The following is an 11100-nucleotide window of genomic DNA, read 5'->3' as shown; positions in this document are numbered from 1 at the left end:
GAGATACCCATCTACCTACTGTACACTGTATCCTGTATACCAGTCGAGACACATTGATATATATATATACATTAGACGGGGACAAAGGCAGGCAGCGAGCGAGGACCAAACCCCCGAAAAGAGAGAAACTACAAAGAGATATCAGGAGGGGGAAAAAACACTCCGAAACGTCGAAAATTGCTTCCTCCCCTCTCGCAAGAATATATCCGCTTTGCATAACACTTTCCGCCACATTGGAATCGGTCATGACAACATCTCGATACATGGATGGATTTAAACATAGCGAATACATACAGCTCCTATACCTCCATATATCCCTCGTGGTCCAACAACTCCCGCTCGCACGTATCTTGTACTCCATTATTCGGAATTCAAATCAATTCAGTCGAAACAAACTCATCGAACACCGTGATCACGATACTGCAACTTTCATCAATGGCAATTGCACGATTGTACACTCAAGCTATGTAGCAAGTAGTCTCTATGTCTATTGTCTTTTGACCAATGGTCACAATGCTGCACGCTTGTGCCGAAGACATGCCTTCCATATCACTTCTCTCTCCCCAATCAAGATATGGAATGAGGCATGGGAATCGTCATAGACACCAGCTCTATCACCATTTTGCTCAAATCTTCTGCAGCAAGGAGCCCCGCTGCTCCCGCGACCCTGAAAACCCCATGAATGCATAAAACCTGCCGAGGGGGAGGAAAGTTGCCCTCAGCTCATAGACAGAAACAATCTATCTTTCCCATCTCCGACCCCTCCTGACGCCTGAGCCTGACATGGCAGTAATGCACAAAACAAGTCTATTGTCTCTTTGAACGGTGAAGGAAAGATGTATGCGTGACAAGACTTGCGAGGTGACGGAAACGGGTGGTCGTCGTCCTCACCGTTGGTATGTCGCCTCGAGCGATCGACTCGTTCGATACCATGCTTTACCACCTGGACCGGCCAAGGGGTGCAGCATTGGAGGCAGTGAAGCCACCACGGCCTCCGCGGTGACCGCCACGACCATATCCACGGCCGCCACCGCCACCGCCTCCAGAATAGCGTGCCATTTCTGCAAGACGGGGTTCGATGCTTTGCTTCGACTCCTGTAGAACGGAAACTAGGTCACGAGCTTGCTTGGCATCTGTCAAAAAGTTAGCAACTGGAACCATGGGAGAGGGGAGGAGAGGCGTACTGTCTGTGGTGAAAAGCGTAATGGCTGTGCCCTTCTTGCCAGCTCGACCTGTTCTGCCGATTCGGTGAACATAATCCTCAGAATTGTTGGGATAGTCATAGTTCAACACGTGAGTGATATCTCGAACATCTTCAAGTATAGGTTAGCAACTCAGTCATTGGTGGTCTTACGGGGCGCCGGGGACCATGTGTGGTCGTGTGAGCGGAGGTGCATGTCACTCTCTGAAGCTCGGAGCATTATCCTTTTGGGTGACAAATGTCCATGTCCGGGAGATCGGCAAGCGTCTACGGTCCTTGGAGGTGAGAGATCCTGGATTTGCAGTTTGATCTGGTCAAGTAAACGTGTCCCGCAACCTACACGTGTTGGGACAAAGCAGATATAGAGATGCCAGGAAGCAGAGTCCCGGCAAAACTGCAACAGAATCCAGGATTTCCGGAAGAAGGACCGAGGAGAACACAAAAGCCTGGACAAGTTACGCAATGCGGAGGCGTAACAAGCGGGAAGAGAGCGCGGCACCATTCCACACGACGGCAATGGTAAGAAATGCAAGATACAGAATATAAGAGGGAAAAAGGGGCGAGGGGAGGGGATTGCTGTTTGTTCATACCGATACCACGGGATGCGACATCCGTAGCGACCATGATTGGGCTCTTGCCAGTCTTGAATTCGTTGAGGACCCAGTCACGTTCATTTTGTTGCTTGTCACCGTGAATAGCTGGTTATCGTTAGCCTACGATCAATGACGGGATAAACGAGGATAAACGAGGATAAAACTTACAAAGTGCTGGCCATCCGTCTTGACGCAAGAATCGAGTGATGTCGTCAGCCACACGTTTGGTGCCAGTGAAGATGAGAACTTTGTTATTGCGATCTTCCATGATCTGCTCCAAGTGCTTGATCATGCGATCTCTCTTTTCGAATTCGGACACAACCTCCACGATTTGAGTAATTCGGTGATTTGCCGACAAATCCATGGAGCCGATGTTGACCTGGATGAAATCGTTGAGGTAATCAGAAGCCAGTTGTCGCACTTCCTTGGGCCACGTCGCAGACCACATGCAGGTTTGTCGATCGGGACGAATCTGGCCGATAATCTTGCGGATTTGAGGCTCAAAACCCATATCAAGCATACGATCTGCTTCGTCGAGAACCAAGTAAGTGACGCGGCGCAGGTTGGTCTTCCCAGATTCAAGCATGTCAATGAGACGGCCAGGAGTGGCGATGCACACTTCCACGCCCCTAGTAAGGTCGCGGATCTGGCCACCCTTGGGGACGCCACCATAGACGCAGGTGTTCCGAATGCGGGAGGATTTGCCAAACTTGGTGATTTCTTGCTGAATTTGAACGGCGAGTTCTCGGGTCGGGGCAAGGACGAGGACAATGGGACCATCACCAGGAGCAAGAAGTGGCTGAGCGTTGATGTGGACGATAGCGGGGAGGCAGTAAGTCAAGGTCTTGCCAGACCCGGTTTCGGCAATACCGACGACATCACGGCCAGAAAGCGCCATAGGCCAGCCTTGAGATTGAATCGGAGTGGGCTTGGTGAAGCCTTGAGCCTTGACTTCAGACATGACATAGCTGGGGAATCCGGCCTCGTCAAAAGTCTCGACTGGTCGTGGAACATTGCGGCCTTGAACTGTGATCTCATTTTTTCTGCGGAACTCATCGACATCGCGCTGCGACCTGGCGGTGACTATGGGATCCTCCTTGTAGAATGATTTTTCGAATTTTGGTAGATTGTCCAGATCCCAATGCTGCTGCTTCAGGTTTGCACCCAGGTTGGACATCTTATCGCCGCCGCCGCCAGAGTATCCGTTGGACCCGCCATAGCCGTTGGTGTAGCCGTTCGAGTAGCCGTGACCACCGCCGCCATAACTGCGAAATTGTTAGTCTCGACCAGAAAATCAACAAAAGTCAGCCTGCGCCGGTCTGTCCTGGATCCCGCAGGGTGGGCGCAGGACAGCGCTGGCACAGAAAATGACGAATTTGGAGTGTCTCTCACATACCCGTTAGAATAACCGCCTTCTCTTGATGATCCGTAGCCACCGTAAGACATGGTGGGCGCCGAAGTCCGTCACCTGTGTGTAGAATCGATGATTAAGAGGGGGATGGGGGTAAGAATCGACTGTACAGAGTCAACTCGTCGTGTGGAAGGAGGAGAAGCGTGAGAGAAGGTATGAGAGGGAAAAAAGTGAAGTGAGCAAGAGGTGAGAAGAGATTGTTGTGACAAGGAAGAAGGGGCGAAGGGCGAAATTTTAGAAATACCGGGAAGGCGAAAATGCAAAGCCTGCAGCCGGCCGCTAGCGATTGGCTATACCAGATGTGGCAAGTGAACTGATCCCATGTCTTGGCATCAAAGGACAAGGCAGATCGATGCCGAGCTCATCTTGTCCCCTCACCTTTGGAAAGATACGACTTTTCTATTTACTGTATCACGCATCCATCTCTCATTTGGGATTAGGAACATGTCCTCTCCAAAACCAGTCAGAGATCCTCTCTCTGACTTCTCGAGAAGGACAAGTATCTTTATCTAGGTAACCACTCTGCCTCAGCCATAGCGGCTTAGGAATCAGTGCCAGATCGGCGAGTGGACATTGTCCATCCTTGTCTCACACATTGCCCATGTTGCGTACCGGCATCTTTAGCCACGGACGATCATGGCAGGGATCTGGAGCCTGACATGCTGCAATTGGAGTGAAACAGCCTCGTGGAACAAGAGCATATCCAGGACGTATGCATCTGCTGGAGACGAATCTCCATGTGGCTTTTGGTAACACACTTCTTGCACCGGCACGGCGTTGCTGCATGGGCTTCTGACCGAGCTTGAGGCGTTGGAGAGTTGTCACTCTTCGATGTTGATCATCGTGACAAATCGGTGGCTTGCCTGGCCGAGATATGTCTCCTTCACGGCAACTCGTGGGCGCCGTGCGCCGCTTCCTTGGCAGCTGGCGTTGCGAAACCAACAGGCATCCCTGGGAGCTCAGTACGAGGTTCGGTGGCGGCGAGTTCCTCAGGGTGTGATGTCATATCAACCATAGAGGAAGCGTCGCCATGCGGCTGTTCTTGATCGCGAGTAATGAGTTCCTCGGAGTTGAGTGATTGTCGACCGATTCTCCGGGATCTTTGGTGACGGCGATAGAAGAACGCCGATCCTAGAATGAGGAGTCCGCCGACACCGCCCACAACACCTCCGACAATTGCACCGGTATTGCTACTGCCGCTGCCACCGTTAGAAGCAGGGCTTGAGCTTGCTGGACTAGACGAGCTGGTGGGGTTCGGGGCTGCTGTTGGTATGTTAGATCAATAGGCGTGTAAATGGGAGGGTAGACTTGCCTTTGGCCGAAAGCCACGATTCAACTGTCTGGGAATCCCAGGTCGTAGGGTATTGTCCATTCGCCGAGATATATTGCTTGACGATGTTTGGTGTCTGGTAAGTCGCAGCAGACGGATCATAAGAGTCCTTCCATTCTAGCTCGGTCATGTCGAAAACTCCCAGCCCCTGTGCCCATGGATCTTTTGTCTGATGGGCGTTCGCAACATTGGCAATGGCACCACCGACAACAATCATCTGCCTGTTGCCAGCTAGATTGCAGCTGTGCTTAGCCCGTGAATGCTTAGGATTCAGTGCCGTCGTGTGCCAGTGAAAAGATGGTAAGGACAGGATGGACACCTTGGCCAAGTCGATGTTGGATTGCTGATCTGTTGGCTGCGTCGTCTGAGGTGGTACCACGGAGCCTCCATACAGGAAAATCTAGAGACAATCAGAATGTGTTCAGCGCATCCTGCCACACTATAACGTACCTCGAACGTGCCATTGTCCCCTTGGACACCGACTGAACATGTGTCATACCGCTGGACTGGAATATCGCCTGTCGTCGACTGATTATACCACGTCCCGGTAGCAGTATCGAAAAGACTAACATATCCGTAGGAGTTCAAGGTCTGTCCTCCGGAGGAGATAGGTCCAGGCGGCGCTGTGGCTCCACCCATAGCAAGCAACAGTCCGTCCCGCTGCAGCCCTTCGAGATAATGGAATTCAGCCTCGTATGACCAGCCTGAGGGCGCCAGTTCTGCAATACTCTGGTTTGCCCACGTCCGAGTGTCCAAGTTGTATGTCACCAAACCACCTCCTGGATGTCTTAACGCAGTATTACTGGAGTATTCCGAGTCGGTCAGCCAACTCCCCCAACCTCCGAGGATATATGAGGATCCATTCCCAGATGTTGAGCCGGCCTTGTTCAGTCTCTTCAGATTTGGTGCATCCACAATGGTCCAGCTTCCTGAACTGCCATCAGGCAAAAACTGCCACAGCTGGTCCGGTGGCGGCTCGGGCGGTGTCGTATAAGCCTGGCTCACGATCCCATTGAATGAATAAAACGAGGTGCCAGCGTCATCCGGCCACACATTCGCTCCGTTCAAGACCGGCGCTGAGCCTTTGGCGATGGGATTCAGAGATATCGAGCGATTGGTCCAGGTCGATGTCAAGCTGACGGAGTAAGTTGAATTTAATGGTAGGCTTCGCGGCGACTTTTGATCATCAAGGTAATAAATCTCGCCGCCGTCTATATAGAGGTAGTCGCCGATTACGATACCTGTAAGAGGGTTTAGTCACACATCCGGTGGATGGACAGAAATAATCGTACTCGCCTGCGAGCAACGCCTGTAGAACTGTGAAGCATTATAAGCCCAGGCAGGGTCCAAGTTCGTGGTCGCCCTGCGTGACACAGAAGATAAAGCTGTTGACGAGCATAGCAGAGTAATGAAAAGAACCGTCGCCAACATGGCTCTCGTCGCGCGAAGAAGGTTCACATATCCAAGCCGCGATCAGGCGGAAACACATATTTCAGATCGGAAGAGAAGAGAACACAAACCAGTAGGAGTATAAGGCAGGGGCTGATTGATCGTCAATCAGCTTGGACCCAGCGCATCGAGTATAGAACAAGTGGGAAAGACGCTACGGCGAGCAACCGCTGGTGATTCTTTGGATGAAGCCACCTTTGGGGTGTCATGGATTTGGGCTCAATCATTGTAGTGCCATCTGTGCCGTGTTTTGCCCCTTAAACATTGGATATTGCTAGGTTTCAGGGACGTTGAACGCTCTCGCACGGGCGGCTAGTGTCGAGGACGGACAGGGATACCATGGTTTCGGATAGGAGAGAGGAGACCTACTAAGCTTGCTTTAACTGGAGAACGTGGCTGACGATCGCCATGAGGCGGAGCAAGGCCGAATCCCGACCTCCGAACAATTTGCAGCAAGTGGAACGAATTTCACATGGCTGGGCTGCGTGGCTGCTTGGCTGGATGCCTTTCGAGAGCCCTTGCACCAGTGTTCAATGCGGCGGAAAATTGTGTCTAATGACCTCGCCTTCGCATGTCGATGACAAAATTTACTCGGCTGTTCTGTGAGCAGTGTTCTGTCAGCAGTGTTGCGATGCAGCGTTCAGCGAAGCAATATGCCGTCATAGGATTTGAAGACTTCTTTTGAGGGGTGATGCTATCCCATCCTGCTCATCAAGCAGGACCTAACTCTATCAATAGTGTGTGCTTCCCCCGATGCCTCCCATGTTCCAGAGATCCGTGATATCAAAGTCGAACAATGTCTCAGGAAAGGTATTGAATGGATCGGTGGTCGTTGTCACAAACGGATCAAGCTCCGGTAGAGGTTGACCGGGTGTTGGCAGGGCACTCATTCCTACCAGCGTGTTGGCTGTGCTCATGGTGACATCTTCGACGCCGTTGCTGTTTCCGACAGGCGGAATCTGCTGCGACATCATGTAGCCCTGGAGAGTGGCTACCCGGTCAGCGGTCTCCTGTGCGAACTTTTCTGCCGGTTCCTCTGGAGAGAGTTTTGAATGCAGCAGCCCCAGGGCGCTGCAGGTGAGCCAATACGTATGAAACCCTTGGCCGACCCTTTTGATGCGTTCTTCCATCACATTGACGCCCTGCTCGATCAGGTTTTCAGCAATGGTCTGATCTTGTAATAATTCCTCTCTCGATCGTGCTGAGACGACGAGATCATGGCAAGTTGCAAGGCAAGCTCGGAACAAATCATCCCGAAGGTTGATATAGGTCCTTCTACTACTGGGCCGCAGTCCGGTAAAAATCCTCATCGTCGACAGTGCTGCGTCGCGCCGGGCGGCCCTCGAGTAGAAGTGCCTTGCGGGGGCGTCGACCTGAGTGGCAAACGGCTGATGCATGAGCAACAGAATCTCGTAGAGGAGCAGCTCCGAGAGAGCTTCTGCCATCGCACCTGCAGCGTGATCAGACCACTTGGGGAGATTGTCCAAGGTCTGCCGGATCTTTTGATCAAGCTCGATGGCAGTATCACTTTCAAGGCAGATACGAATGCTGTTGATCCTGGATATTATCTCCAGGCGGAGCGGTAAATGTTGATGGGCTAGGCAAATGAATGATGTACGGGTGAACTCGGTCATAGGCCTGGCCGAGGGCATCTTTTCCGTCGACTCATCAAAGTCTTCATCGTGGAGGTTCAAGGGTGGCAAGGTGTCCCAGTCGAATGGACCAATGCTTGGCCCCACACCACGGTCGAGGGTGTTTTGGATATCAAGCTCGAGTATTGTGAACCACAGCCTCCTGCGCATCTCCTGGTCGAAGACTGAGATGGTGTTGCTCAAAAATGTTGGCTCGCGATGCAGTCCAGACGACATGGCTTGACGTAGCAGATGTCCTGATACAGTCCATTCTCGCTTGACCTTGACACAGTTCAGCTTCATGGCAATCACCAGGAGGACGCGGACCTGAAAGACTTCTAGTGTCATGTGCTTCTGACTCTGCAGCTCTAGCCAACTCTCGCAAACTTCAATCCATTTAACGGCTGCATCACGGCAAACGGAACTCCGGCCGACGAACCCTGTAGGGCCGCCGGCTACGGAGCAGTTTACGCTCGCGCATACGAGAAGAAGTTGTACAAGGAACCCCGAGGAGGAGTCTCTGGACGATGCCCAGAACTCCTTGTACTTGCGGAAGAAGGTCGGTGCATGCAGAACACGATATGTGGTCTCGAGCGTCTCGAAATATTCTTGCACTAACGCATCTGTACGGTTCTGTTCGGGGACCAGCGATAACAGGGTGTCGAACTCTGGAAGGATCAAGTTCGCGTTCAGGTCCCGGCGTTGTTGTTTCCAGATATTTCTGGATTTTTCGAGTGTTGGCAGTCGCTGCAGGATATCCTTGACAAAGCGGGAAAGTTCCTCGAATTGTAGAAGTAAATTAGCTCCATGACTCGGACCAAAGTACTGCGTTTTGAAGCCTTTACCCCGGAGCAAGGCTCGTTCGTGGTCATGTAACGCATTCTTGTCGGTGCTTGCCCCTGAACCGGCGGAATGGCCGAGACCGAGATACACCGCCGGCGAGATGGGACGCGTCCCCGCCGCCCTGACATGGGTTTCCAGATCGAACACTCGGTCCTGTAGCTCTCGCAGAGACTTTGTTTGGGTGCGAGGTTGCGAGGAGCCAGATTGTTGACTCTCCTCGTGGTTTCGGGCACTCTCGTGCTCTTTTGACCGGGCATGCCAAACGTCGGCGTGTTCTAGTGTTTGCATAGTGTCAGTTCTTACTCAAGATATCACTTGAAGGACAACAAAACTAACAGAAAAACATGCTGGGTAAAATTGATCTGCGGGTTTATTGGGGAGCATGTATTAGAAGACTTACCAGTCCAAGAGGTGACCGAAGCCTCTCTCCGAAGCTGCGGACTTTCCTCAGAGGGAGTAGGGAGAGCACTGTCCTGCTTGGTATAAGAGACGTAGTCACAACTCACACCTCCCTTCTGACACCGCACACATGTTGGATACGTCCTATCACACTTCACCTTCCTTCGCCTGCAGGCCACACAGGAGAGTGCCAGGCGACGGCGTTTGGGACCCATGGCTGTTGGGATCGAGCTTTGGGCGGCCGATGGTCTAACACCGAGGGTCGATAAACGCGAGCTTGACGGGCAAAGAGTGCTTTGATAGCCGCGCCCCTCGGCCCTGGTCCAAGTGCTCCGGTGGTGATTGGTTGAAGACCGAGCCGGGATATCAAGATGGTGCGAGATTCAACTAGAGCCCAGCCTATACAGAATATGAATTTTCGAAAATGCCAGCAGTTTGTTTAATGCGCGAAGAGGTGTTCGAGCGATGGCTTGATATTGTCATCCACAGCTTGAGAGAAGCATCAATTTTCACGACACCACTTGAAAATAGGCAGAAACCATTGTTGAAACACTCGAGCTGTATGAAAGGAGCGATGCGGAAGAGAAGTCGCCAAATGTCGGCGTTGGGGGCCGTACGAAGATGCCATCAAGCCACTGGGATTGTTGCATGGTTGGGAGGATGATCAGGATGATGTTGTCCGACACATCTCGGCCATTGTCTCGGCCGAGCCTCATCTTATATCCGCCCGATATGTCCGAGCAAGGCTGCCGACACTCCTGCATTCATTACTGCAACTACATCAACCCATCTATCATATCCCATCCGCCCATTATGTATATTAGGTACCCATCGAACTCACTCCGACATCCTCCAGTTGACTCCTCCTACTTCCACTACCCAACACCTACCCTTGATCTACCCGATAGTACAACAATGTATCACCTTCAGACCCAGTTATCGTGATTGAAGCGCTCGGTGAAGTAGGCTTCACCGTGGACACGGCGAACTCGAGCGGGCTTGATCGGGTGCATCCTCACGTCGCGTCGGGGCTCCCACGGATCAACCTCTCCTCTCTCTCTTGCCGTCTTACCATTGACCCGATTTGTCCGACCTGACTGCCGTGTGCCATAGGACTCACTTGGCCAGCGTTCGTTGTATTGTCGACGGTTGACGCTGTTCGAAGGAGGGGCCTCTTGCTTCCGACGGAGACATCCAATGATGCCCACAACCACGGCCAGAATAATGATGACGAGCATAACAATGCCAATAGTAGCACCGGCGGAACCCATCTTGTACTTCAAGGCACGAGCAGTCTTTGCGTGATGTTGGAGAAGAAGGAACTAGCGAGCCAAAGGGTCGACAGATATCCAGGACGAGATGACGAGCCATGCGGGCTGTATTGCTGTTGCCTCATCGTTGCGGCTGCCTCATCACTGCCGCCGCCACAAACTCATCTCGCGTGCTTTGTTCCTGTGATACATGGACAAGGCACCTCATCTGGGCTGACAAGGCAGATAAAGACTGCAAGTGACAATCTAGGATACCTGAACCTCCGACAAAGGCTGAATGGCATTGTTTTCACAAAGGGCATGGAGAACGTTAATCTTTCACAGAATCCGAGGCCAACAAGCTGCCTTGTGTATCATTGGCATACTTCTGGGGCTTGCCTTTTGTCTCAGCCGCTTGCTGTTTGGTGTCTTTATCCGATCAGAATGCCCTTGTGTTCCTGGCAAAATGTCCCTCTTGTTATCGAAGCACGAAAACTATAAGATGGGTCAGGAGATGCGCATCAGTGGCGTTTTGGTTCTCCATCCTTCCAACGCAATCACCAGCGCCCTTGAAAGGGTTTCTCAATCGATCGCACATTTGCTCCCGTTCACAAGCAACTTCTAGAACCAAGCAGATTCGGCGATCACCCCTTTCAAAATGGCGTCCCAACCTGAAGGATCAACCCCATTTCCACCACTCGAAGGCTGGACCTTCATAAATTCTGACAGCGAGTCTGAATTCTCCAATTCTAGCTCACTTGAAGAACTCTTCGAGCAGAATCGTCTGCACCTGACAGTCAATCCTCTTGACCCATTCTTGCCGACGATACGTCCAACAAACAACCTTCCCTACGTCCCAGTGTTCCCCGATGCACCTCAATATGCCTCGCCGATAGAGCTCGACTCCGGCCTCCCTGATACCGCGGCTGAAACGGATCTCAATCCACCTGACACTACTTTCCCAGACTTGAACCCTGCTGTTCCTGGTACCGA

General features: G+C 52.0%; 4 protein-coding genes across 5 annotated transcripts; all 4 read right to left on the bottom strand.

The window, feature by feature from the left end:
* Positions 1-398: 398 nt before the first annotated feature.
* PV07_04035 lies at positions 399-3422 on the bottom strand. 2 transcript variants are annotated; one of them, XM_016390806.1, is made up of 5 exons: positions 3191-3422; positions 1963-3059; positions 1792-1899; positions 1185-1313; positions 399-1133 (listed from the first exon to the last, which is right to left on the bottom strand). In XM_016390806.1, the coding sequence occupies exons 1-5, from the start codon at positions 3238-3240 to the stop codon at positions 937-939; spliced, it is 1581 nt and encodes a 526-aa protein (XP_016252708.1). In that variant the 5' UTR covers positions 3241-3422; the 3' UTR covers positions 399-936. The 2 variants fall into 2 exon arrangements, with proteins under 2 accessions (XP_016252708.1, XP_016252709.1); XM_016390807.1 differs by having other exon boundaries at positions 1185-1899.
* A 57-nt stretch (positions 3423-3479) lies between these two features.
* On the bottom strand, positions 3480-6143 carry PV07_04034 (uncharacterized protein). Its single transcript, XM_016390805.1, has 4 exons — positions 5828-6143; positions 4986-5776; positions 4518-4935; positions 3480-4468 (listed from the first exon to the last, which is right to left on the bottom strand). The coding sequence occupies exons 1-4, from the start codon at positions 5964-5966 to the stop codon at positions 4089-4091; spliced, it is 1728 nt and encodes a 575-aa protein (XP_016252707.1). The 5' UTR covers positions 5967-6143; the 3' UTR covers positions 3480-4088.
* A 510-nt stretch (positions 6144-6653) lies between these two features.
* On the bottom strand, positions 6654-9466 carry PV07_04033 (uncharacterized protein). Its single transcript, XM_016390804.1, has 2 exons — positions 8859-9466; positions 6654-8733 (listed from the first exon to the last, which is right to left on the bottom strand). Exons 1-2 carry the CDS (start codon positions 9070-9072, stop codon positions 6716-6718), a joined length of 2232 nt encoding a protein of 743 aa, XP_016252706.1. The 5' UTR covers positions 9073-9466; the 3' UTR covers positions 6654-6715.
* A 317-nt stretch (positions 9467-9783) lies between these two features.
* On the bottom strand, positions 9784-10128 carry PV07_04032 (uncharacterized protein; the record flags this gene model as incomplete). Its single annotated transcript, XM_016390803.1, has 1 exon — positions 9784-10128. One exon carries the CDS (start codon positions 10126-10128, stop codon positions 9784-9786), a length of 345 nt encoding a protein of 114 aa, XP_016252705.1.
* Positions 10129-11100: the final 972 nt, after the last annotated feature.

Source organism: Cladophialophora immunda (assembly GCF_000835495.1).
Source record: "Cladophialophora immunda strain CBS 83496 unplaced genomic scaffold supercont1.2, whole genome shotgun sequence".
NCBI classification, from domain to species: Eukaryota; Fungi; Ascomycota; class Eurotiomycetes; order Chaetothyriales; family Herpotrichiellaceae; genus Cladophialophora; species Cladophialophora immunda.
This window is presented reverse-complemented; position numbering and strand designations above follow the sequence as displayed.